This window comes from Drosophila eugracilis, unplaced genomic scaffold (genome assembly GCF_018153835.1).
Source record: "Drosophila eugracilis isolate 14026-0451.02 unplaced genomic scaffold, ASM1815383v1 contig_2155, whole genome shotgun sequence".
In the NCBI taxonomy this organism is placed as follows: domain Eukaryota; kingdom Metazoa; phylum Arthropoda; class Insecta; order Diptera; family Drosophilidae; genus Drosophila; species Drosophila eugracilis.
This window is the reverse complement of record NW_024573039.1, coordinates 1,121,351-1,148,951: the sequence shown is the minus strand read 5'-3', so window position 1 is coordinate 1,148,951 and position 27,601 is coordinate 1,121,351. Positions and strand designations below refer to the sequence as shown.

The window sequence follows — 27,601 nt, the reverse complement described above, 5'->3', positions numbered from 1 at the left end:
AACAAAACTATGTACAGTAACTTGCACATTTTGAGTACATTTTTGTAATAATTTAACTAAAAGCCGCCCAGAATAGGGCCAGTTTTTAATATTTTCTAAAAAAAAAAAAAAGATTCAAGTCAAAATCTGCATTGCATTTCCTTTTTTAGTTTTCAATAACTTGAGAAATGAAAAACAATTTTTGATATAAATGTTATTACAAACTATTAGGTTATTAGATAGAACAAAAATAAATATTTTCAATGAACTATAAGTTACGTTTAGCAGTAATAAAAACAAGATTTTGTCTATACTTTGCGCTATGAGCCTAGTTTGTTAAGTTAACTGAATGTAGACAGTATATATGTATTACTATTGAGAACTCTTCCAAGATAAACAGGCCTAAATCCCGAAATACACAAAAAGTTATAAGCACCACGGTCCCTGAAATAGAATGAAGTCATATTGGTTGCTTTTAACGAACTACCTATGTATGTACGTAGGCTGACATTGGTGAAATGTATGTATGTGAAACTAGCACAAAATCAAATTTTAATTGAGCTTACAAGATTATAATTATACTATATATGTAGTTAACTATTTATATGTAATAATGTGGCGCAATATCGTATAATGATGCGCGGTTGTTTGGCTTATTGCCAAGTCCATGGAAAGCGCGGACCGTCAGCTCATACGAGATTAGCTTAAGACCCGGCCCCAGATCGAATGCATGTATTTTGAACTGTACAAATGGATATAGCCGAGTGTGTAGTTGAAGTGTATTTTTGAGAGGTTGGGCTGCCCTAGGCCCACCAAATGAATGGACGAAATAAAGTTGCTACAGTTCCAAAGCATCAGTCTGGATTAGTTTACTGTGCTGGGATGGTTGGTCACAGGGTGGCCCTCTTGCTACTGGGCAGGACATCTCCCTCATCATCGCTGCGATCTGCCCGCCGCCGCTTTTTCTGGTGCTCCTCCACCAGCACCGATGTTCGAATCTTGTTCCCCGTCATCTGCAGCCATTCGATGTACTGAAATGGATAAATTTGGTATGTTATATTCATTGAAGGTTTTTCTAATCGTATTTTTTAATGGGATAAACTATGATATATGTTTACACTCTTCTGAGCCTACCTGGCTATTCGTGCGCACTCCCGCCTCGTGCAGCTTGGCCTCGATGTTGTCCAAACGGTGCTCTGATTTGCTTGCCTGGCCGTCGCTCTTGGAGATGTCGAGAAGGTGACGGACCCGTTGTCGCATTGTCTCAAAGATGATACGGCCGATCACGTGGTTGCGATCGTACGGCGTCAGATAGCGGCCGAATTCGTAGAAGTACGGGTGCAGGCGCCCAAGCTCAATGTGGGTTGTCTCCGCCTCGCAGACAGCCTTGTGCACATTGCGGTAGATCTCCGGCACAGAGACGGTGAAGTAGGCGTTATTCACCTTCAGCTCTTTGATATACCAGAGCGGTAGGTTTACTGTTCGTCCTGGTTCTAAGTCATCTGAATCAGCGCCGGAGTCCAGAAATCCTGAAGAGCATTTGTTAATAGATTGCAGGATCCTCTATATCGAATTACTTACCCATCCGCTGCAGCTTCGTGTTGACACGGCATTCCACCTTCTCCTGTGTAACGAATATATCCTCGATGGAGTAATAGTTTGGGAAATAGTTCATTATTACGATGGTGCTGCTTTTATCGGTAGTAAATATGTTGCTGCGGGCGCTATGTTATGGTTTTTATTTTTGCGCGGTTGCCAGGGCTGCGCAACAGCGAACATAAGCGAGAGTGGAAAAATACCAAAATCTGCGAATGTTAGTGCTCGAAAGTGACCAAGTACTTATGGGAGTAGCAAAATTCACCCGCCAATTTTGGAAAATTAAGTTGTTTAAAAAACAAATAATGCATTTTTCAAGTTTGTTGAAAAAACAATATGACCACATGTTCATACTTACTTATATTCTTACTTTTTACTCTTGCTTGAATCGTCGCGAATCAAAATTAGACAGAAATAAAAGAAAATCTTGGTTGGAAGTTAGGTCAGGTATGCTAGTTTATTCGTTTTTTTATTTAACATTGTTAATAATTAAATTAAACCTCAGAGTAAACGGTTTGCGTCATAAATGCGGAAGCGCCTTATATAGAAAATTGACATAGAGAGTAGGATCACGGAGAATCCGTAAGCAACTACTGCGGTGAGATTGTTCCACGTATTTCCTTCGCCCGCTTCCAAATTGAGAAAGGTGGTTACCTTCTCCGCTATAATGGCATTTACATCGATTATCATCGAGCTATAAAACAGAAAAACTATAGTCATCACGAATTGAAACTTATTCGTCGCAATAAACTGGAAGATCAGTTCGTCGTTAGCCATCTTAAGTAACTGTTGAAATAAGAAATTGAGCAACAGTAAGGCATTGGAAGTAGTTACTTAACTTGAGTTGACTGGGTTTTGTTGAGAAAAGGGAAACAATTATTTAAGAGAAGAAGCTGGCGAACAAGTCCAGTCGAAATTTTCAAAAGTGAAAAATTTCAAATGATGAGGGCTGCGAAGTCAATAAACTTTGACGTTTAAATGACGCGCTGTTGAGCACTGTTTAAAATATCGATAGATTTTTTTAATTTTACAAAACAAAAGTTTTTCTGCTTTCTGGCAAACGGTCACACACTAGCTGGCGAGTCTGACGAGTTTTGTTATTGGCGGAGAAAAAATTACGGTGTTTTATAAATTCTCAGTTAAGCCGATTTCTCACCCCTCATACATATTATATATATATTCCTTGACCGATTTGCGATCGAAATTTTGATCGAAGATCGTCCGAAAGTCGAGCGGCCGTGCGTATTTTTTTCTGTTTTTGCCCCTCGTGCAACATCAGTGAACTAGCGGCCCACCAAAAAAAAAAAGAAGAAAAGTGAAATTGCCTTTTGCGGCAAATAAGTAGAAAAAAAAGAATACAACAAATTAAGTACACGGCAACGAAAATTGTTGTTTACAATAAGTTTACAAGCCAACGGGCGTCGCTCTGTGTGCGTGTGCGTGCGTGTGTAGTTGTTGCGCCAAAAATTCCAATCGGAATTCTGGAACAGCTGGCCACAACAACAAAACGCGGCCAAGACAAGAACAATTTAGCTGCTAAAAAATGGGCGACTTCGATCTGAATGTGGACAGTTTGATTCAGCGGCTGCTGGAGAGTAAGTAAATGTGACATTATCAATTTTTTTTTATTTTCCAATTCCAATTCCCCCCGACAATCTCCTACTACATCCCCGCCGCCGGCCCTGTCCGTCCCATATCCAACATTTTAATTTATAACCCAGTTTATCAGTGAGTGTGTTTGTTGTGTGTGCGATTGCATTTTCTAATTATTGCACATTGTTCGCTTAAATGGTAGTAGTTTTCATTTTCTCTCTTTTCAAAATACAAAAAAAATCCCCTTGTCTCCTCCGCCGCCGCTGCCGCTGCTGTGACCGTTTGAATTTGACTCTTGAATCAATTAGTTTTAATTGATTTTCATTGCTCCTCTCGGAAAACGGCAACAACAACAAGAACAACAGCAACATCTATTGCTACGCTCATTAGCGTTTACATAACGCTAACAGTGATCGCGCTGTTACTCCTGCCATCTCTTTCAGCCGTCTGTATTGTCTCTCAATGATATTTGGTTTATTAGTTTCTTCTCCTTTTTTTTTGTCGTTCGCCTATATCTGATGGCGATGACGTCATCGAGCTGATAAACACGGGCGTGATTCAAACAAGAAATTGCCGGCGAAGGAATGAAATGAAATCACATGAGTTCTCGATAAGGAGCTTAGCGGCAAATAACCCCACTGACCGTTAGGGAGGGACCAAGTGCCGTGTCACGCGTCGATCGCTAAGGGGCACAGTAGATATCGGTTGAGATTTTACAGTAAGACTATAAATATTCCATTTTGATTTGATATTCTTCAGAGAGAACGAAGTACATATCACATAATTCAACGGAAACACAAATATAAGTTATTTTTCTTAATTTCAATTTCTCTCTGTTAACTTAAAGTTTCCTTTTTCCAAGCTTTTCGTTTGGAAATGTATGAGCATTCACATTGATCCCAAGAAGCAGATAAACTAGAAAATTATACTCCCATTACGTTGATCCCTCAAAAACAATATTGTGACTTCAGTTTCAAATATTATAGTTTAATCTATATGTCCTATAAAATGAAAATAGTGATTTCTCAGTCAAAATAATAGTTATAGTTGATCGTTATGTCAAGTCTATGTTTATTTTTGTTTGTCATTTAAATACTTTATTTGCTTAGAGTGATATTTTAGGGATTTTCATAAAGCTATATTAAAAAATTGTCCAATAAATATAGAAAAATTAATAAATAAAGCAAAACACTGATTAAACATTAATAATGAGGAAACTTTATTAAGGAATTTAAGTCTGAGCTTTAAATATTAAAATTTGTAACCCTTAACTAAAGGAATTTCCATTTGTAGTCCGGGATCGCTATAACCGATATCTACCGTACAGGGCTTAGAAAGCACGGAAGGGGTTGTGCATCGTCGTCATCATGCAACCTTCTTGCAAAGCGTAAAAGCGCTAAATAGTTGGCATTTTTGCAACCTCCCTACGGTTTGGGGTTCGTTTTTCTTGGCTTTTTCCCGTTTACCCTTTCCAACCGCTTTCCCGGTGGCAGACCAACATCTGCGAGGGTTGCTTAAGCCGCTTAGCGCTTGTCTCGTTTTGCAAGTGTCAGCCAATGTCGAAGATGAGACAGGGGGAGTGGGAAACGGTGCTCAGCCACTTTGGCTTTGCCTCTGACCAACGCTTTGGGGAAATTGCATTTGAACATTGCGATTTTCGGTTTTTGTCCATTTCCGCAATGAGTTTCTCTTCTGCCCCTCCGATTCTGTCTTTTGGTTTCACTTTTTTTTTACTCTTACCCTGAGATGACACGACCCAACTACAGTGGTCACTGAGTAGTAGACAAGAAAATGGGATCCTACTGAAATCTCTAAAAGTTTGGATAAATCAAAACATCTTCCTAAAAGTTCTTTACAATTTATCAGGTAAAATGTTTTAATTTGACCATTTAAAACCATATCGTGTGACCACTGTAAGCCACTCTCAGATTGCAAAGTAGATGGGCAATAGGAAAAGAGACAGATTGGGCTAGATGGCCGAGGTAGACCCCACCATTTGTCAAGGTCATCGAGTGGGCTAGGTCATGGCACTCAGTCCCGTTTATCGCCAACGCCCTCCTTTCCCCCCCACCCCCATTCACCCAAAAAATGCCATTAATTTTGATCTATGAAGCGTCATCAGCCTCTGTCACCGGCAGCAAGAAAAAAAAAATAGACAGCAAAAACCAGCAGCGGCGGCAGATAAATTTCATTTGTCAAATTGCAAATTGAAATTGAATTTTTAGGGCACTTTGCCGGGCTGTCGTGTTCCTCGCTTTTCCGAGAAGGATCCAACTTTCGCTCTCCTCTGGCCCATTGTGTGTGTTCTTCGTTTTTTTTTTCTGTTTTTCCGACAACCAAAAAAACCCCACCACCACCTTTCCTCGCCCGCCAGTTTTATTTTCTTTATGAATCTATATATATATATATATATATACCGTATATATGTATCCATCGAAAGACTTCAAAAAACAAAAAGAGGCCGAAGAGCACGCCCAGAAGCTGCTAATCGCTCAACAATTGGCCGCCGCTGGCGGAGCGGCTGCTGCCGTGGCCACCGCTTCAGCTGCGGCTGCTGCTGCCGCCGTTTCCGCCTCATCGCCCACATCCAGCAGCAGTTATTCGGCGGTAGCGGCCTCCTTTGGATCCGGATACGGATCTGGGGCTGGTGGCGGACCAGGATCCAGTCACGATCCACTCGACGAGCTCACCGAACAGCAGCGACGTTTGCTGCAGCAATACTCGATATCACCGCCCAGCGAGACAATGATATCGGCCGACGGCGACCAGATCACCGTCCATCATCCGCGCGAGGAGCCCAAGAAATCCAGATTGAAATTGCGCGACTTTTTCGTCGCCGAGTTTGGTATTACCACATCTAAAAATCTTGATCACTGTTGATGTTTGATGATCATCATCATGTCCATAATCCAGTGCAAAGTAAACCATAAAGCGATGGTTGCCCCACAGCAAAATCCATGACTCATACTCTAAGTAGCGTGCTGTCGTCTCTCCTCCCGGCCCTCCTTACACGTTCCTCCAAAAAAAAAAAAAAATGAAAGGACCTCTACTTTTTTGGCGCTTGTTTCCCAAATCAGCAAATCAGCCAACCCACTCGCATATATCACTTTTTATGGCCAGCCAGCTCACTCGCTTGTCACACCCGGCTAAAAGCTTGGAGGGCACAAAGGGATGCAATTCCGAACCAATAAGCGATACATATATACTCGTATATCCACTCAATCAGCACTATCCTTGGACACATACATACACATACACACACTTACACTCTGCAAACAGGAAAAAGAATCCACTTTCTATCTGCTACTGCAAGGCCACACACCACCAACTCAGCTCACCCAAACTTAGCATTCACCAAATAAGGCTTATTGATAAGACATTTTGGGTTACTCATTCCCAGGAAGTTGCATTGAATCGTTGGGGAAAACCTACACTAGTTATGCTTTAAAAAATATATATAAATTTTCGAAAGAAAAGTAAACTAAGAAGAGGAGAGAAATGATTGATGGATGCGAGACTTTCGAAAGAAATGCAACTTGTTTATTCTGATAAATGTTTGATTGGTGTTTCCGAGATATCCCTTTTGTTAGGCATCGATAGGTTAGAATAAATATTTAACCACCCCCCCTCCTCATTTAGTAAAAACAAAGCTACGTTCATAAATATAAATTTAAAAAGAAAAAATAACAATTAAATGGGAAAGAAGAAATTCAAAATATTTATGATTTGGTATGCGGTTACTGTTTACTTTCCCGGAACTGCAATCGCAATGCCAGTGCCAACGCTTGACCAACGCCTGCCCCGATTAGGTACTTTACAAATATATATATATATATATACGTGTGTGTGTTTGTGTTATGCAATCAATCGAGATATCACCTCCCCCTTCCGCCCGCAAGTAAAAGCCAAATTGCCTTCATCTAATTGTTTTCACACGACGCAAAATCCACAATCGTCAAAATGTAATGCGAAACAAATTATATAAGTAATGGTAGAGGAATGTACAGGAAGGGTTGGAATGTATAGTTTTTGGGGGGGTTGTGATGGTAATAGTAGTGGTATTAGGTGAGGGGATGTTGATGTATAAGAGGCAGAAGTGGGAGGGGGGCAAAGTGGTTGTCCAAAAAAGAATCTCGTTGAATGTGACACGCGACACGACATAACAAATAGAAGCGCTTTCTGGGTGATAAACAATAATCATAAACTATATATATATATGTATATATTCAAATTGATTGGCGCGCTGAGTGTGCAAATAGTTAATATACAAAATCAGGAAATCAAGCCAAAACGTGCCCCAGGGGGTTACATAACCATTTCAACGGGAAAACCTGCAAATTTCTGTTGTTTATTTCAGTAACGTGAGTTTTTCGCTGTTTTTGTTTTTTTGTATTTATTATTATTTGTATAAATATTAGTAGGTTTTAGGTTTATATATTTAGAGAACAAAAAGGCAATTTAAGGTTCTGCATTTAATTAGAAAAACTCTTTAATTTTCCAAACATTTTCAGTTCTTTGAACTTGAACCCCCAGTAGGGGGAGGGCCTCTGCAGAAAGTTGTTTTTCAAATGCAACAAGTTACCTTCCAAATATCGCAATTATCATGCCAGGAGCCTTAACCCCAAGCCAGACCCGAAGGGGAAACCTTAACCCTAGTAAATGATTGTTATCCCCCCTCTCATCTACCATCTCCACTCCCACCCTCCCCTCTTATAAACATGCTGCACACAGTGGTTATTGATTGGCCTGTTGTCCCATTTTTTACCCCCCATTTCGCACGTGCTGGCGCCTTTGGAGAGTGTGCCAAGGCTCGGTTTTTCTCCATTTTCCTTTCCTTTCTTTGTTTTTTTCTAAATGGAAAAGTCAGTGCCGAGTCATCCTTGTCCCAGTGACAGGCGACGTCGTCGTATGTTGTTGGCCTCTCCAAGGGTTCCGTTCCGTGCCTTGACAAATATCCTTCGTTATTTTGATGCATTTCTAATGTTTGTATAATATTTGTATAATTGAGTTGGTAGATAAAGCCACCCACTAACCCCCCTTCTTGCTAGCTTGTTTTCCTATCTAATATATCTATGGCTTTCTCGTGTGTCGTCGATGTCGCCAAAAGTCTATCTGGCATGCCAGGGTTGTCAACGCTCTTGATGTTGTCTGATAAAATGCCCTGTAAATGTGCCCTACGATGTGTGTTAGTTAACGTTTATTTAAGATTAGTTTAATAATTTTCATTATTTTTATAATTAAATGTGTTTTTGGCAAGAGAAAGTCTTTAAAATTGAAGTCCAAAAATGTAAAGTTTGGGTGTTGAAATTATTTTTGTAAAGATTTTTATAATATATAAACTTGAAAAGGAAAAATTTGTAGGCAAAACGTAAGGAAAGTTTTATTTGAAAAGTTTTCCAAAAATATAAAACAAATTTAAGGAATTTTTTTATGGATTTTAACATAAACTTTATACAGATTTTTGAATTTCATGTACTAAGTTTAACTTTCTGTTATTTCTAAGCAGGTCTTTTCCCCTTTACAGCTTGCTGTTAAGCGCTCTGTAACAGCTGTTACCCATACATTTTCTTAGCAACTTTTAAACTTTCTGCTTTTAAGGGGTATTTATGAAGTCTTTATAGCTTTTCCCCTCTTCCTTTGATAGTCTAAATCTATTCTAGTTTGTTTGATTAGCAAGCGGCGGTTATTGAAAATATAATTTGAATGTCATAACCTTCACTTGAGTCAATCAGCAAGGCATACTAATAATAATAATAATAATAGAAATAGCAATAATAATAGTAAAGTGAATTCAAATCCGTCAAAAAGAGAATACGAAGAAGACCTGGCTAACATTGGCATTGCGTGCCTGTTAGGGTCTTTTGGTATACATTTTCTGCTTCTTGGCCGATCGGTGGGGAGGTTTTCGCTAATGCCTTCGTTTTGATTTAAGTGGTTTTTGATTAGCTTTCGCCATCGGCTTTTGGCACATTTGATTTGGTGGCCCCTGAGAAGATATAGAAGGTGGATTGTGATTTAAGGGATGGATGTGGGTAATGAGAGCCGCTTCAATTGCAAACTGGCACAAGCTTTTCTTTTTGACACAAATACCAACGAGAGGGTAGATCAATAAGTACCCCTACTTAAGGATTTAGTTAGCAGTTTAAGCAGGAAAATCAAATTGCTAAATGGAGAAGTGGGGGAAATCATCCAATGACTGCTTTCCGAAAGTAGCTTAAACAATATAAAAGAAAACTAACGCGTAATCATGATTGGAAAGTGATATTTACCAAGCAGAAACTTAGGAAACTGAACCGGTTTTTTGTTTATATGATTTGAAATTCTTGATAATTGCCAGAACTTTTCAGCTTTCCCAGCCCCCTCTTGTGTTAGCCTGTTTAATTATGTTAACCGCAAGTCCAGTCGAGTGTTATAAACACCGCGGAAAAACCAACGAAACAGAAATTCACAAACAAACAAACAAACGAAGCAACAACCAAAAAAAGTTGGCCTGCATCCATAATCGCATATAAACCAGAGAGCGCAGCGAGATAGACTTGGAAAATCAGGGGGGTGAAGAGGGGTGTGCTAGAGGTAGAGGGGCAGGGGTAGACATCAAAAGTTAGTTCATTAATTAAAAAAGAAAAAACTAAAGAAAAACGACAACAGAACAATCGCTGCGCTCTTCATGCATGCTTAAGCACAGTAAAACCAAAGCCCAAATCCACATTTTCACCCTCTTTGGGTTTGGGGTTTTCTTATAGTTTTCCAAGATAATAAGTTTTTGATGTATGAGTACTTTAATATTTATGAAAATATTTTTAAAAATATTTTTAAAGTGTATTTTTATGAGTTTTTATGATACGGCTAAGGGCAAGTTTATATGTTTTCAAGTTAAAAAAACATTTTCAAGTCAATTTTTTACATTTTTGGAAGTTGAATTGGGAGAAATAATGCCTTATTCCTTTATCACAGACATTAGATATTTTTAGGGCAGTTAAATAAGATATTAATATTGTTTATTTTATTTTTGAAGTAAGCAAAATATTCTTTTTACTAAACAAATACTTAAAACTCTGTTTAGAAGATTAAAAAAAAAAATATAAAGCAAGTAAGTTGTCAATGAAAGGCATGCTAGTTTAGGAAACTGAGTACCCTTTCTGACTACTAATAAGTATTATGAGTAATTCATAGTCAAAACCTACTTTCCAACCCCACTTTTTCTCTCAGTGTTTAACTGCCAGCTGTAAGCGGCCGTTAGCTACTGGCTGCAGTTAATACAACAACTGCAAGTGTTTTAATTATGGTGTTGGTGCGCTTTCTCTCCTCCCTTTTTACAAGCAATTCTATTTTTATACACACACACAGACACACATGTAGATGTCAGGTTATATAATATGACACTATAATTCTCACCAGGGTCCAAAGCCACCCACCTGAAAAACCCAACAGCCAACAGCCAACAGCCGCCCACCTGCCGCCCACGTTTTGTCACATTGCGTGCACTTGGCAAATAAAAACGAGCGGCGAAAAGCAAAAAATGCCAGAATGGGTGCAAAAAAAGAAAGGAAAATAAGGGAGAACGAATTGCCAGTGGCGTAAAACAGCAAACAGCAGGAAAAAAAAATGAATGTTTGTATCTAATGACACGTACATACATGTGTGTGTGTGTGTGGGGGGGGGTCTTGGCTAAAAGGATACTTGAGGGCTTAACAGGATACTCGGCCAAAATTTTGAAGGTCACCACCGCAGCAGGCAGGTGAAAGGGATTGCCAGCAAAGCAACCTGACCATTTGACCCAAAAACACAAAAAAAAAAAAAAAAAGTAGAAAGAAAATTTCAATTTCTCGTTTACTTTCAGAGAAACACACCCAAGAAATACACACTAACACACACACACACACATATATAATGACAGCTTAATAATACATTTGACCTTTTGGCTTAGTTTTTTTTTTTCATTCTTGTTTCCATTTTGCGGCGCCATTCTCTTGTTTAGCATTGTAAGTTGTTTTTTATAGTTCGGTCATCTTGTTGGGCCCGCCGCCGCCGAAGTTGTAAATGGCTGTTGCATACTTCAAGGGGTTGAAGGGGGTTTGGCAGGTCCTTGAGCTTGGAATAGGCGGACAATGGCATAATTTTGGCTCACGGATTTATTGCTTAGAGTGTGAATGGAATGTGTGAGGAGTACACTTAGAATAAGTATAAGAATAGCGCGAAAATGTTGAAAATTGTTGGAAGAATTTTCCGCTCTCAAGCTTGGATTTGAATGTTTGGAGCTATGGGATTGATTATTAGTATAGAAACCTTGTGCTTGGTTAAGGAATACATTATTTAAGGGTGTCTTAGGGTAAGATATTACCCATATATTTCCTGTAAGACTTCCTTCGTGCTCCTTTTTTTATTAGAAATATTTCACCAGAAACCAAAAAAAAATCATTATAAAACTTAACTGTAGACTTTATTTATTAAAAATTTGTGTTAGCCCATCTAAGGTTTTATATTTCATCTCTTAGCGAAGAGCTCGGCTTACACTTGCTGTCGCAGTTGCCATAATTGCTGACACATTTCTTGGTGGCCCCTTTTTCAGCCTCTCCTTTGGCGCAATGACCATTGCATACTTTTGTGTGCATGCAATTTTAATGCCTATTGGCATTACACGACGACACCCCTCTTGTCCCTACCCTTCTTGTTGAAATTTTCATGAGCCAGAGAGCTATGAAAATATAAATCAACAAAGTTTCCACCAAAGAAAGAGTTTGCCAAGGGTGAAAGTTGAGGGGTCAGTGGCGAGCAGTTGGCACAAAATGTCGCAATCTGCTGCTGCTGCTGCTGCTGCTCTACAAAACATGACTTGTGGACGGTCCCCAGGGAAAGCAAGAACAGGGTATAAAACCTCCTCCTTCTCGGCTTTACTTCTGGAAAATTGTCTTTAAGCGGCTTAGAGAAGAGTGCATAAAAAGAAGGGGAAAACAGCAGGTCAAAAGATACAAACTTGCTTCTAATTGACAAGAAAAATATGCATAAATTTGATAAGGAAAGGATTTTTTTTAAGTATTTTGTTTATTTTAAGGCGACTACTAACAATATTTACCACTTTTCATGATTCCATTCTCTGTTTCGTAGAAGAAATTTTATTTGGTTTTCCAGTTCAAAGAGCTTGTTAAGTTTACTACTGAACTAAATTCCTGGAAAATGCCATAAACATGCTTAGAAAACCTTAATTAAGATCTCTTCTTGTTAACTTGCCTTCTTTTTCATATCAAACATACCAGCCTTCTTCCAATTTTGGCACCTTCTTCAGGTTTGTTTCTTACATTTTTGCCAGCTTTTCATTAAGTTTGAGACCCAATTTCAGTTTCAATCAACGTTTCCTCTCCTCAACTGCTGTCCTTGCACCAGTTTACCTCAATTGCTCAACTTTTTGGCCATTCGACTTATTGCCACCCCATCATCATCATCATCATCTCCTTGCCACTACACGTGTGCCTCGAGAATTTAAGGTATTTCACGACTTGCCTCCCCAAAAAAAAAGTTTTATAAAATGAGGTGAAATAAATTTTTGCCATGTCCCTTGACCTTTAGCCAGGCACACACCCTAAATGACACCCTTAAAAAAAAAGAGGGCCAAATGACAAATGACAAACAAATGAGAGCCAAAAAGCAGATGTCTCGAATATCCCAACTGACCAAAAGCTCGCCTCATAGCTTAATGTGGTTAAACTCGTGGATTTTTCTTGTTTTTTATTAAATTTTCTTAATTTTCCACAAAAAATCAACTTTTAAAGGTTCTCCATTTTTAATTCAATTTCGAACGTCCTTAAAATGCAACATTTAACGAGTCAACTAAGCGAATATAACTCATAAAAATTCAATTAATTTGTGAAAAAGTGGGCGGAACACCTGCGATGGACAGCTTCAATGTCGCCACCCACCAAACACCCAACAGGCAAGAGCCAACACCCACCATTGCACACCTCAACTGTCCCGAATGATGTTGAAAAATTAAACAGCGAGAAAAAGTGAAAATTCAATGAAAAACAAAGAAGAACAAAAAACAACAACAACAAGTCCATGTCAAAGCTAAAAAAAATGAAGGAAAACCTTAAACAAAGTTGAAAGTTAAAGTTATTAAAAGATTAAAGCTGAGGGAAGTTTTTTTTTTTTGAAAACTAAGAGAAAATAAGATAAAGCTGTTAGTAAGATGAAGTTTTTTCTGTACTCTAAGAACTATAAAAAGATCGTAAAGCTAATATTTAGAGACTTTAGTAAATTTTTCCCAATAGATTTCCTGATTAAACTAGAGGCTAGCAGTTACTCAGGCTTGTCAGATAAATCTTCTAGTAACTTAAATCATTTTAAAATCTATTTAAAGGTAAAAACTTTTTCCCCTTCCATCAAAACGTCAACAAAAAATAGCAAAATTCAAGGCAAAAAATGTAAATGAAATGAAAATATATAGAATGTTTTTTTTGTCCAAACTGCGTCCGTAATGGGCGTTCTGTTTTCTAGGGTGAATCTTGTTTTTCTCTCTCGAATGTGTTTTCCTTTCTTCTTATGTTTGTTAATTAGCAATTAGACAGGGCAAATGTTTAAACAATTGTGGCGGCAGAAGGGATTGTTGCTATTCCGATTGTATAAACACAATTTAATGGACGGATTCGTTAAAGATAAGCTGCGAGAAAAGGAGGTGCTAATATGGTTATGTAATGATTGTGTTTACATGAAGAAAACTTCAGGGAAAATAAAATATATATTTAATTGCATTTTAATTAACCAAAAAAACAAAAGCTTAAAGTTATCATTAAAGTCTTTTTGTGAGTAGATAAACTTTTTAATAGATTTTTAGTTTGATTTAATGACTATTTTCAGCACAAACTTAGCTTTAAAAATCTTTAAAAAACTGCAAATTAAGAAACTTTATTTATTTGACATTCCATAAAGAGAGATCTTGGAAACGACGACCCTCGTTGTACGTATCAAATCGAATTGAATTGAATGGAAAATCGTATCAAGGGAACGAGAAATTTTGAGCCATGGCCAGCGGGAATATGTAGAAACGTTCATTACTCATACGCCATGTATGCTCAGCGCTGTCTCTTTGTTCTTCCTCGTTGACTTGCTGTTCTTGTTGTTGTTGTTGTTGTCGAAATGGAATGGCTATTTTTAAGGTCGACCGAGATATACGCATGTGTTTCTTCCAATTATTGGCGGCGATAAGATAAGTTGGAAAAACGCTTACAGCGAGTAAAGAAAAACACAAAAGAAAGGTGGTCTTTGCAAGGCATCGAATGGTGGATACCCTATAGATGATGATTACTTAAAGATTTCTTATAGAATCTTAACTTGCTTATAGCAAAAATGTTTTTTTCCCTGTTTTTTTTAGACCAAAAATGATGATTTTTAACTTGCAATAACTTACCTGAGCAGCTGACTTAGTTTAGTTACTTCCTTTAGGCTAGTCATTAGTCTGTATTAAGCTGTACATAGGGTCAGTAGATCCATCTTTTACATGTGACTTAAAGTCTAGTGCCGTCTCCAAGGGCATCATGACAAAGACATCGTGGAAAAATGCCAAACCAAAAGACAAATGAATCAGCCGCAAAGTAACGGGGTGGTGCCCGGGGGGTTTGTTCTCTTTCTCTCTCTCTCTCTCTCTTTCTGGCTAGTGGGTGGCTCTTTTCAGGGGGAAAGCTTCCGTCTGTCTGTCCTTCGTTCGTTCAGCGTCCACGACACAATCATAACGAGGCGCTAATTAAGCAAAAGCTCCAAGTAAATAAAATGGAATTTGCACTCGCAGATATAGAAAACAATACGTCGACGTAAATGCCACATCCCCGACTCCGAATGCTGCCCTCCTCGAATCGCATTGAATTCATTGAACCATTTTCCTCATTTTCCCAGAAGAAGAAAACTAATTCGTTTTTCGTTCACAAGATTTTCGGGTGGAAAAGTATGCGGTATTTGGACTAATTTTTCTATATTTAGACAGTGTTTACTTCTACAAACAGGGCAGAAAATGTTTAAGTTTAGGCTGATTTGGGTTGCAAAAAGAAGATGGAAAATGAAAGTGTAATAAAGTGTAGAAGATATAGAAACTATATAGGAGGGATGTGTAGTATTTGTGATCTAATTCGGCTAGAACTTTAGTTAGATCTTAATCAGGTTTAAACTTCCTTCTTTACCTAAGAGTTATGATAACTTCTTATCCTTGATCTCAAAGGTAATACCTGTCGTCGATCAGTGAAGGCTTTGCTCTCGTTTTGGCCGGCATCCGTGGGCTTGTTATAGTTTTGCAGTTATGTCGCTCGATAAATAGCCAAAGGCGATGACGACGACGACAACGACTACCACGACGACGACGACGACGACGGGCAGTCAGAGAGCCAAGCCAAATGAGTGCAGTTGGTGGAAGTTCGGTGGGTTTGGTTGTTGTTGTTTGCTGTTCCGTGTGGGGTAAGCAGGGAGCTTCTTACAAAATCGATCCCAAAGAGCAGGGCAGGGCAGTGAAGTGGAGGGCGGCGAAACATGCGAAAGTGGAAAGGAGGGGCAGCAGGGCATGTGCCTTTGCCTCCTCCTACTTTTGTGTGTATATGGCATGGCTGGCTTGGCTGGCTGGCTGGCCGAACGCCATGCTGGCCTCTTCCCTACGTCTTGCGCCTGCCTCTTGCTTTTTTGAGTTTTCCATTTTCCATTTTCCAATTTGCCAGGCCAGGCCGGGCCAGCAGTCGAAAAAATTAAACTAAAGCAGCGGCAGAAACAGCAATATGCTAAAAATAAATGTTTATTTTATAAGATTCTTTCTGCCTCTGCCTCTGCTGCTGCCTGTGCCTGCTCCCTTGCCTCTGCCTCTGCCTTGGTTTTGTTGCACGCGCTGGGAACTTGTTTTTTTTTCCTGACTTATTTTTCAGATTGTCATTGTTTGTATTTTTTTTTTTATAAAGAGGAAGAGAGAGGGAGGGCAAGAAAAAGGGAAAACGAGCCAGATAAGAAAGGAAATGGAGGGAAAACTGATGCTTCGAGGGGTAGCAGCCATGTTTATGCTAATCATTCCAAATCGCTGCGTGTGTATTTCTGATAAAATTATGAATTAGGCTAACAGAGGAGGAGGCAGTTGGTAGCAAGATGGGACACTGAACTAGTTTGGTTAATGTTAAAGGAGAAGTAACTACTTAAGTTAGCCTTCAAATTGATTGAAAAATACATCAAATTGCCTTTAAGTTATAGTTAATTAAAGATAACAAAGAACTAAACCTGTTAATAACAATACTTTATAAACGAAAAAACAGAAATCAAATTAGAAAGAATAGAAGATCTGCTTAGTTGAGTTTCGAATGTCTTTCCTTCGCTTTTAGCTCGCCTAGAAGGCCGCGAAGTAAACATAAAATCATTAGGATTAAGTAGATATTTGCTTTTCCGCCAAATTGCTAGCCACATGGCCAGAAGAGAGCTTGCAGATGGGGGCATTGATGGCGTAGTATCTAGTATCTAGTGGATACTAACAAAGGAAAGTTAGCCAAGGCAACTTCCTGCAGCGCCGCCTCTGAGCAGTGTTATTTATTTATTTGTTAGCTTTGTTTGTTGTTTGCCATTGTCGCTTCTGCTGGCAATGTTTCTTGGTTGCTTCTTGGCTGTTTTTTTTTTTTTTGCCTCTGCCAAGGCAGAAATTGATTTTTATAAATAGCGCGCATACGCAACGTGGTACGCACTGAAGTAGAAAGCATACACGCGACTGTACTACACATACACATACACATTTTCCATGTGCATTTCTTATTCGCCAAGGCAACGAGGCAACGAGGTACAATAGATCGCTCCAATGGCCACAGTGAATACCCCCCGAAAAGAGCTGCACAAATTCGATTTGATTCGATTTGTTCTACGAAATGAGTTGGAAATCAAAGAAGAAAAACAACAAGAAAGCAGAGGTCAAAGGGGAGAGAGAGCTCTAGCTGAAAAGAACAGAAAGTAAAAAAGCATCGCCTGGTCTGAGATTCCCCTCCCCGTCTAAGATTGCCAGCAATTACGAAATATGCGAGCGATTTCCGGGAAATGGTATTCGGTTAATAATTTATGTTTATGATTGGGAATGATTACGTTGCGATTGCGAATGAAAATTCCAAGTGCCAAGCGCTGATCTATAAATATGTTTAAATGAAATTGTAATCGATTGAGGCAATTGCGTGATTTTGAATTAATCAGGAAAATCTAATCCGAAACTCACTTTTTATTAATTGAATTTTTAAAATCCAGGATAATGGTCAGGTTGATGGATGGACTGGCCGGAATTAAGTGGTTTTACCTTGCTTTTCTAACCTTTTTTCTTGGTTTTACTATTCTATTACTTACTCTGATAGTTAATCTTCAGAAATTGCCTTTAATTATGGGTAAACCTAGCCATGAAGTCGAATCCAGCGAGGTTATTGGAAGAGAGATTTCTGCCCACTAAAACTTTCAACACTTTCTTGTGTTTTTCCTGCACTTAAGCTAATTTGTGCAGCACAAATTAAACAAATTTGTTTGTTTAAATTTGGCTAACATACCCTCCTGCTAGCCCCCTACTCAGCCCCTTTAAGAGTCCATCTTCTGGCCATCTTTCCGATCGTAATTTTGCAATTTGTTTGGATTGCAATCTGAAAAGTTTTCTGCTCAATTTCATTTTACAATATCCAGGATTTTGCGTGATTTAACTAATGCCAGAGATGTCAGAAGATTTCTTCTTCTTCACCTCGTTCCTATATATATATATATATTGAAACGGATTACGCATACGCCAAGTGGGCCCACCGTTTTGCCACCGACTGAGGCGACTCTCGTCAGCAACCCTCAAAAATGTTGCTGCTGTGTGATGTAAACGCCGTTATAATCAGCGCTAATGTGCTTAAATGGGGACTTGGGGCAGGTTTTAGTGGCGTTGTTTAGCGTTGGAAAGGGGGGGAGGGGAGGGGAAGGGTTTTTGAGCTGGGGTCAGGTGGTTACCCAATGAGCTGCTGGTGAGCTGACGCGGGATCACAATCGCCACGGTCCAACTTTTGTAGGAAGATTTGTATACATCGCTTAGCTGTTTAGCATACATGACTTTTTTTGGCCAATTTAGTTTTGGCCCAAAAGCCGAGTACTTCCTCTTTTTAACTTTCAACCCTCCTATCAAGTGGGTCAATGTTGAACGGAAGTATTTACGAAAGTTTATTTCACCAATTTGGGGGTTAACTTTTTCTGTTTTAATCACTTAAAATCACGAAGGAGATTTCCGTACTCTCTGAATCTGGCATTGTTTTACCTTTAAATCGGTTAAATAAAGATCACTATCCTAGCCTGGTTCCTTCCGAATCGAGTAAATCGAGTCTTTAACTTAACATTATTTTGTGGTTTGCCAAAGGCGCCTTCTGCTGACCCCACAAACTGGGTCAATGCAAAACGGAAACAATTACCCGATTTGCAAATGAATTTGGTTTTTTTTGTTTTCTTTCTGCTTGCTACTTTTTGGAGGCGCCACACGCGCGTCAAGCTCAAAAATTTCAAAACACTCGCCCTTAATCAACGTCTGTGTGGGTCGCCCAAAGGCGTTCATTATTCGATGTTTTGTTGCGGTTGTCGACGTTGTTATCTTTGCTTCATTTGCTCGGATTTCAACTTGAGCACGCAAAGGACGCAGGACGACCTAGGCCATGATGGGGGGATGATGGTATGGGTGGTATGGATGGTGTACTAGTGGGCGTGCCGCCTAATAGGCAACAATCATTTGATGGGCCGTAGAGCAGCATGGAAATATTCTGCTTGGCAGGCATTAAAGCCAAAGGTCGTTGGGCGGTCCAATTACGAAGTAAAGGGAGCGTCGAAAAGAGGAACAGATTTCGACATTGAACCTCGCCCACAATGGACATGGGTAAAGTACACTGAGCGGAATTGGTGTTAAGTTGAGTGAGGGAGGACTTTGAAGTGGGTTTTCTTTGAATTTGGTAAAGGCTTTTTGGTTTTTATTGAGTGTTAAGCTGTTAAAGAAGGGATTTATAGGGTTAATTTAGTGATTATTCTTTGTTTTAAGTTTGCTAGCCAATAACTTTATGACACAAAGTTTGGGGATATTTTACCTCTTTTAGGTCTACAGATGCATTCAAGTTGCCTTGAAAATCTTATTTTACTATTGAACTTATGTTAACAATGAAATATTTTAGTTTAGGAAAAAAGGAAAGGCCTATCTTATGAGTCATTTTCTCCATTAACTTACAAATTCCCTGGAAAATAGTGCAAACTTTTAGAAAATTTGTGGGAAAAAATCAAAAAACAAGCCAAAAACATTATACTTTCATAATTTGTCATTAATTTATTTAATTTAACATTAAAATTTGGAACCAAAAACCCTTAAGAATCCCTAAAAATCACACCTGAAATCAGGAACCGGGTAAGGAAAGCTTACTGAGGTGCCAAGAGGGACTACACCGACCCCAACCGACCGACCACAGTTAATTAAATTCCCATCTAACCTCTGCACATATGCAATGCAGTCGGAATAAGTTATATACATAGGAGTATGCAGTACATATGGCCATTTGAAGAAGGATTCGATTGCGGTTAGAGAAGTTGACAGGACGAGAAGAAGGTCGGCAATGGGATTTGATTGCCGTTCAATTTGTGGTGTGAAATCAATTTGGGTTTGAGGAGGGGGAAAGGCAAATTCCATTTGGCAAAGCAAATCAATAACTAGAAAAACATTTATTTTTTAAAATTTAAATTTGAGTTGGGAAAATGCAGTAATTAATAAGGGTTTATGCTGTTTTGAAGAAACCAAACTGGGCAGCAACCGTTTTCTGGGCTAAGTTCCTGCAACTTGCCACCAGAGACAGAGAGAGAGAGTCTGGAAATTATTTTTGGTTGCAAAAAAAGGAAAGAAAATTCTTTGCACTTAATTTGCTTTTGCTAAACTTTTGCAGGGCCTTATCTCTCGCCATGGCTTTCTCCTCGCCTGTTTATTCGCCTTCCTATGTCCACAAACTTTCATCTCGGTAGTTTTCCTATCTAAATGGCTTAACATTTTCATTCAGCTCTTCCTGCTTAACTCTGCTCTGCTCTGCTCTGCTCTCTCTATCTCACTTTCCTTCTAAAGTTTTGGGTTCGCAGGGCGGCGTTGAGTGTTTAACTTCTGGCAGCTGCTGATGCTCCACTTTGGCTCACCCATCCAGTAGCCTCAGCCGCCTGGGAGTTAATCGGGTCATAAAATGTCTGACGCAGACGCTCCTTTGACTCCATCAAATGCCTCCCATGCTGCGGGAAATTGTGAATCTCGTGATGGATTCCGTTTTGAAAATGCAGAACAGGGGATATGGGAATGCCCTCTGCCCTCTGCCCTCGGAAATGAGAGGATTACAAGCAGGTATCCCACCACCAGATGGGATTGTAATGTGATGAGAAGTTTGTGAAATGGAAAAGGGAATGGATTGTGGATTGCTGTTAATGGTAATGGAAGTGGGAGCTGGCTATTGGATAGGGAAATTAAACTAATATCAAAGGGGGGTTAGAGGTGTTAGATATCGAAAACTAAACTTAAACTTGGTTTATGCTGGATTTGCGGGATCTGAGTTGCTCCTAAGTAAGCCATCAACTGTTGCAGCCTCCAATCCCAACTCGAACCCATATGTTTTCTTACATTTTTAATTTGTCCGCGACGAAGGATGCGGTTGATGCGGGCTGTGGGAAGTGGGTTGTGAGCGATAATGAAAGGCTGAAAGGGGAGGAGGGATGGTAGAGAGAGAGAGAGCCTTTCTGTTCTTTGCTCCCGGGGATGATGAGGAAGCGGCTAAGACTTGTTAATCATGATGAACCAGTTAGATGTGACAGCAGACAGACAGGAAGTTCGTTCCCCATGTGGAGTGGTTGCGGGGCACGTAGCATGCCCCAATGTCTGCGTTGCGGTTGCCTGTGCCTTCTCATGTAAAATGCATGATAAACAAACATGCGCGTCTTTTTTGCTTACGCATAATGTTACATCGGACCACCCACTGACCCACCACCATCACCCAACCCAACCATGCCCACATTTTGTGATGTCTTCTTTATGCTGACAAATGCCTGACAGCCGCCTGCAAGGCGGGGCATTGGGAGGGGGCAGGCGTTTTTCTGTGGAGTGGAACATTGCGGAAATTTGCATAAAAATGAAAAATAAAGAGCTTCCCTATCACACTCGCTCTCCAGCCAGGCCAGCTTTGTGCCACATGTGTGTCAAAGTGTTGAGCTTAAAGCCGCGCAGATATCAGCCAAATGACAGTTCTGATGATCACAGCTGGCTCCCAGAAACCCAAGAGATGATGATGATGAAAAACAAGTTAAATTACTTAAATTAAATTTGGGGAAAAAAATAGAAAGACTGGCTAAGTAGGACAACTTTTTGGTCTATTTCGTGAGAGAGCTTGATAAGGTTGGCTCGAGAGAGAAGAAGTAAATATGGGAAATCAGTAAATAGTTTTCCTTTTAAGTAGCTTTTCCTTCAAACTAAACTTTCCCTTAAAACATAGCTTCTTTCCTACAATAGTTCTGCTAACATTTTCTTTCCATAAGAGACAGCTGTTCCCTGTTCCCCAAAAATGTATGCACATGCGGAAGTAATTCTTTGATAAGTTTGTGCCTCGAACTGGTGGGATGGAGAGGGGGGGTTACCTATTACATAATGCCACTCCTGAAAATATGCAACAGCTTTCGAAGGATGGATTCGCCTGGCACAGACACATACCCAAGGCAAAGAAGCCACGCGCATAACTTAAACGGATTCCACTTCTCCGAGTGCATGAACCCATGGCTTGCATAATTTAGTGTATTTAACTCTGCCACCGCCTGCTCTGCCTTTCAGCTCTTCAGTTCTTTAGCTCCACCTACAGTCCAGGTCTACTATATAGTATATGCTAATGCTAATGCCCAATGCTAAGCTAAGCACATGCTGCTCCCGCTGCTGCTGCTGCTGCTGCTAAAGAGTGCGAAAAGTTGGCCAAAGAACTTTGCTCCTGTTTTCCTTTTGATTAAGTTAAGGAATGCCGCTGGAAAAACGTTTAACTTGGGTTTTTATTTCAGGAATTCTTAGGGAAAACTATAGGGAAATGTATATATATGTTTAAGAAAGAAGCTATATCATTTACCCAAAGCTTGAAGTTGATTATTGAATGATAAGTTACCTAACTTAAGAGAAACATTTTCCTACTGTAAAGGCAGGTCAATCGTCGTCATGACTTTACCACCTCAACTTGCCTGTAAATTACTCATACATTTTCGTTTATTATCATCACAATGTTATCAAAAATGCAACTATTACACCATTTTAGTCTACGTTACTAAACTTTAATCTAAAGCCCTGGCACTGTCAACTTGTTGTTGATAAATTGACATCCGCTATCAGCAATGGCATTAACTTTGCCAAGAAATCAGAGCACTCATAAGTGTTAAAGAGAAAATTCCTATAGGAAATAGTTTGAAAATGTAAAAACATAAAGAATTTAGCGGAGAGTTAACTTTAAAGTAAAAAATCTTAAGACAAAAACCCTTCTTTTTTGTTTAAAATTTGCATAAAGCAGAATAATTTGATTAAGTAAAGAACTGAAATTGAAACTCCTGCCATGAAGTAAAGCCAATCTCCTGGGAAGAACTCTTCCTATCGATGGGCGATAACTTTAATTAACTATTACTGGAATCACAGCTGCGTTCAAAGTGCACTCTGGCTGACGTTCTGGGAATTGGCTTTGTGTTTTAGCCGGCTTTCAGCCATCCGCAGTACAGACGACCAGTTTGGCCAAAAACCCTCTGCCACTGCCACTGCCACTTGCACATCTACCCAACCATTCCTTGGGCCATATATGGGGCCCCTCCTTAGTTCCTTTTGGGCCCAGTCAGTGCTCTCGACCCAAATCCAGAGTTGGCTCAAAACTTCCATGGCAAGGACGAATGGATTGGGGTTTGTCTGTTTTTCGAGCCAAATGCGCTGGCCCAGCATTTTGTTGCTCTATCCAAATTTAATTAAATTTTTTGTGCACGCGCACACCCACACACACACAGAGAGAAAGAGAGAGAAAAACACACACTGACACTGACAGAGGACGACCTACTTGTATTCCCCAGGATAAAGGATAGCACTATCATCGTTTTCCCTGGCTCTCCAGTGTTTTTCGCACAAAATTAATTGCAGGAAAGCGGGTAGCAATGGGGAATATAGTGGGTGACATGGCTACACGCCCACTTGTTGGCCAAGGTCTTGCGATATGGTCTCCGAGCTTGCGACAACCTGCAATTATCCCCAAGACCAGGAAGTCCTGCCACGTAGTTTCAACTTGCGCTATTGTTAGTCTCCCACCAATAGCTGGGGTCACAAAAATAGTAATTAGAGTGGGAAAGGGATGTATTTTGGGCAAGTCATGCTAAAAGTTTTCCCTTAAAAAGAACCGATTTCCATAATGCTAACTTTTCTCTTCATATAACTTATATTAAATATTTATTAAATTGGAATACTTTTGACAGAATATGTGTATGTTTTAGTTAGTTACTTAACAGACTAAGTATATAAATAATTTTAGAGAATCTCGAAGCCCCTGTACTATTATTACGAACGTCACTATACATCCATCTTAGCCTGCACGCAGTTTCGCTTGCGCCACAAAGTATGCAACCATTTCTTGTGGCATTGTTCTACCGCAATATCCTCCTCGTCCTTCTACATTTGTGGATTCGTCTCCTCGTGTCTGCGTCGATAGTTCTCGTTTTCGTGCTCGTGCTCGTGCTCGTCTGTCCTCCGGTCTGTTGCTAAAACGTCAAACCTAGGCTAAGCTCTAGTTACTATATATATATATCTAGGTATCTATGCCATATCAAGACTATCTATCTTAACTAACTATAAAGTATAGACTTCGCTAATACCCCGTTTACTTGCAGTGCGCAGCTGCCGAACAGGCAAACAGGTCCAGATGACCGAGGCGGAGGTGCGTGGCTTGTGCCTCAAGTCACGCGAGATCTTCTTGCAACAGCCCATACTGCTGGAGCTAGAGGCACCGCTGATCATCTGCGGCGATATACACGGCCAGTACACAGACCTGTTGCGGCTATTCGAGTACGGCGGCTTCCCACCGGCTGCCAATTACTTGTTCCTCGGCGACTATGTCGATCGGGGCAAGCAGTCCCTGGAGACCATTTGCCTGCTGCTGGCCTACAAGATCAAATATCCGGAGAACTTCTTCTTGTTGCGTGGAAATCACGAGTGCGCCAGTATTAATAGGATTTATGGTGAGTTTAATTTACATAATTAACTAAGAAAGTTAGCTCAATATTCCCTTTGCAGGCTTCTACGATGAGTGCAAGCGTCGATACAATGTCAAACTCTGGAAGACCTTCACAGATTGCTTCAACTGTCTGCCCGTGGCCGCTATCATTGACGAGAAGATCTTCTGCTGTCATGGCGGTCTCAGTCCTGATCTGCAGGGCATGGAGCAGATTCGTCGCCTGATGCGGCCCACAGATGTCCCGGACACTGGGCTGCTGTGCGATCTTCTGTGGAGCGATCCCGACAAGGATGTCCAGGGCTGGGGCGAAAACGATCGCGGTGTGAGCTTCACATTCGGCGTGGATGTGGTCTCCAAGTTCTTGAACAGGCACGAGCTGGACTTGATATGCCGTGCGCATCAGGTGAGTCTAAGAAGCTGTCTAATTTATTATAGAAGATCTTAAGCTTAAGCTTTACTTTCTGTAGGTTGTGGAGGATGGTTATGAGTTCTTTGCGCGTCGGCAGCTGGTGACCTTGTTCTCGGCGCCCAACTACTGCGGGGAATTCGACAATGCCGGCGGGATGATGACGGTGGACGACACGCTGATGTGCTCATTCCAGGTGAGCTATTCTAAATATTATCCTAAGATCTTGAATATATATTTTTTGTTTTAGATCCTGAAACCATCCGAGAAGAAGGCCAAGTATCTGTACAGCGGAATGAACTCGTCGCGACCCACAACACCGCAGCGCAGCGCCCCAATGCTGGCGACCAACAAGAAGAAATAATATATCCATCCGCTTCCATTTCCTTAAAGGTTCAACAAACAACAGAAATAAACTTTTACATAGATACACACATATATATACATATAAATATAAAACAAAAACGTTTAGGCAAAAGTGAAAGATAGTAGAAAAAAAAATAACAAAAAAACAAAAAAGAAAGGCAAATAATAAAAGATAAATGATAAATAATAATAGAAAGGCAGCGAGCAAGATCGAAGTGCATAAAGATAAAGATCTATGTGTATCCGTCATTAACTGTAAACATATAGTGCATGCGTTATAATGGGGCGTGGCCTATATCTGTCTCTCTCTGTGTGTGTGTGTCCAACTTGATTAACTTATCCTTGTACCTGCTAGTTGCAGCAGCAGCAGCCACACAGAGGCCTAAGTCGTCGATTCCTGCATTTCAAGATTAACTCTGTTGAATGGAACGTCGCCCGCGACCGTGCACGCCCCTAAATAGCAGGCACCATCCCCCCCAAAAAAAATAAAAGAAAAGAACTCCTCCTAACATGCAGATAAACAAATAAATTAAACAAAAGTACAGCGATGTTAAGCAATGAATTTATATATAGGCTTATTAATGTAAACTATATACGATATACTTATATATTCATAACTACAAGAGAGAAACGAAAACGAAAACGGAAACGGAAAAGAACCCGAAAAACCTAAAACAGAAGAAGGAAAAAGCAAAGTACAGTAAGGCCCACTGTGGTACGAATTGCGTAAACTAGCTATCACTTGACTTTTCCTTTTTGGCCCTGCGCGCCGAGCTTACAAAATTCGCAGTAAATTGTTCGACTTTTTCTTTTTTTTTTTTGGTTCTCTTCTATCCTATCAACTATAAGTGCGCATTACAAATTTGTCTAACAAAGAAGAAAATGGAAAACTCTAAGAAAATCAAAATGTTAAAATTAATGCAAAAACGAAACGAAAAAAAACCTATGTATTAAGGCTTAAAAACAGTTCAACTCTGTGTGTGTATTTTATTTATTATTTATCTATAAATATAAATATATATATATATATGTATGTATGTTCTTTTTGTCATTGTTTAATTAATTTATTGCTTACTTTGTATTTATAAATCGAAAAACTATTGATTAACCCCTAACATCTACCTTCTTTTTTTTTTTATTCGTTGTCATTAACTCTGTTTAAGTGGCAAACAATTATTATTACTGTTAACGTGTTGATGGGCATTTAACATACAAACTTTAACTAGAGACAAACTCTTACCTAACTTTAACTTGCCTCACACACACACACACACCTACACACACACACACACAAATATGAGAAATAATAATAAAAACAAAAATAAATATTTAAATTTAACGAATTTTTGAAAGCATTACTTCGAGTACTTGAAACACCAATTTTTGTGCATATTTAATTTACGATTAAGAACTCATTCGAGTATGTAGAAAAGGCGAGAAGTGTGTATGAGAAATTATATATATATATATATGAGAATATATATAAGTATATAGAGGAGGAGCGGAGGAAGAGAGAAAACTAATTTTTTCATCGTCGTAACTTATTAGATTATAGTGCCTTTTTTGCCTCCCAAAAATAAAGTAAAATAAAAAGAAAAACAGAAAAACAGAAAAATCCACAAAGAAAGTGTGTAAACTAATGGTTTATATATATACAGATCATATAAATATATACATATACGGCTAGCGAAAGCTAATTAGAAAGAAAGTACAGCGTTTATTTTGTAACAATTGAAGAAGAAGAACCATAGTTGATCTAAAAGAGTATTATTAATGATTTTAAACGAAAAACTAAACTGTCTTAAAATCTGCATTAAAAATTAACACAAAACTATCGAAGAAAATCAGAAAATGTTTTACAAATTGTTGCTTTTTTTATAACAATAACTTTCCATGATAGGTTTCAGCTTGTTTGAACTAATACCCCTCCCCCACTTAGAAGCGAACTTTAGTTAATTCATTTATCTGCCAGAGTACGTTGTGGTTCTAACTTAATATGCATCGAATAAGAAAAAGAAAGCGGGCGGCAAACAAGTCAATTAATTGCATTAAAAAAACAAACCAAACAAGAAATGATGGAATGAAATTAATTTATTTAAACAAAAAAAAAGATGGAACTGTGCAGCGATTTAGCATTTTAGCCCTAGCTTTGAGCTACTGATTTCACACTCTCCTATTTGTTGTTATTTCGGATTATTAGAAAGAAAAAAAGAACACATCTCAGCAACAGTTTCACTTACCAATAACTTATATATATGTATGTATATATATATAAATAAATAAATAAATAAAAGTAACGAAATATACAAAGTACTACAATGAGAAACCCATGCGAGAAACATAGAGAGAGAAAAGCAATACGAAAACACAAAACGTATAACGGATAAATATATTTATTATTAAAAATCAAATAAAAATGAATTAAAACTTTATG

At 39.2% G+C, this 27,601-nt stretch overlaps 2 protein-coding genes across 3 annotated transcripts; one reads left to right on the top strand and one right to left on the bottom strand.

Annotated features, from left to right (window-relative positions):
* Positions 1-508: 508 nt before the first annotated feature.
* LOC108105049 (DNA replication complex GINS protein PSF3) lies at positions 509-1,750 on the bottom strand. Its single transcript, XM_017211454.1, has 3 exons — positions 1,561-1,750; positions 1,114-1,508; positions 509-1,010 (listed from the first exon to the last, which is right to left on the bottom strand). The coding sequence occupies exons 1-3, from the start codon at positions 1,652-1,654 to the stop codon at positions 870-872; spliced, it is 630 nt and encodes a 209-aa protein (XP_017066943.1). The 5' UTR covers positions 1,655-1,750; the 3' UTR covers positions 509-869.
* An 870-nt stretch (positions 1,751-2,620) lies between these two features.
* On the top strand, positions 2,621-27,005 carry LOC108105026 (serine/threonine-protein phosphatase beta isoform). 2 transcript variants are annotated; one of them, XM_017211422.2, is made up of 6 exons: positions 2,621-3,170; positions 5,609-6,013; positions 24,052-24,399; positions 24,455-24,798; positions 24,863-24,997; positions 25,052-27,005. In XM_017211422.2, the coding sequence occupies exons 1-6, from the start codon at positions 3,119-3,121 to the stop codon at positions 25,163-25,165; spliced, it is 1,398 nt and encodes a 465-aa protein (XP_017066911.1). In that variant the 5' UTR covers positions 2,621-3,118; the 3' UTR covers positions 25,166-27,005. The 2 variants fall into 2 exon arrangements, with proteins under 2 accessions (XP_017066911.1, XP_017066912.1); XM_017211423.2 differs by lacking the exon at positions 5,609-6,013 and having other exon boundaries at positions 2,622-3,170.
* The last annotated feature ends 596 nt before the right edge of the window (positions 27,006-27,601 follow it).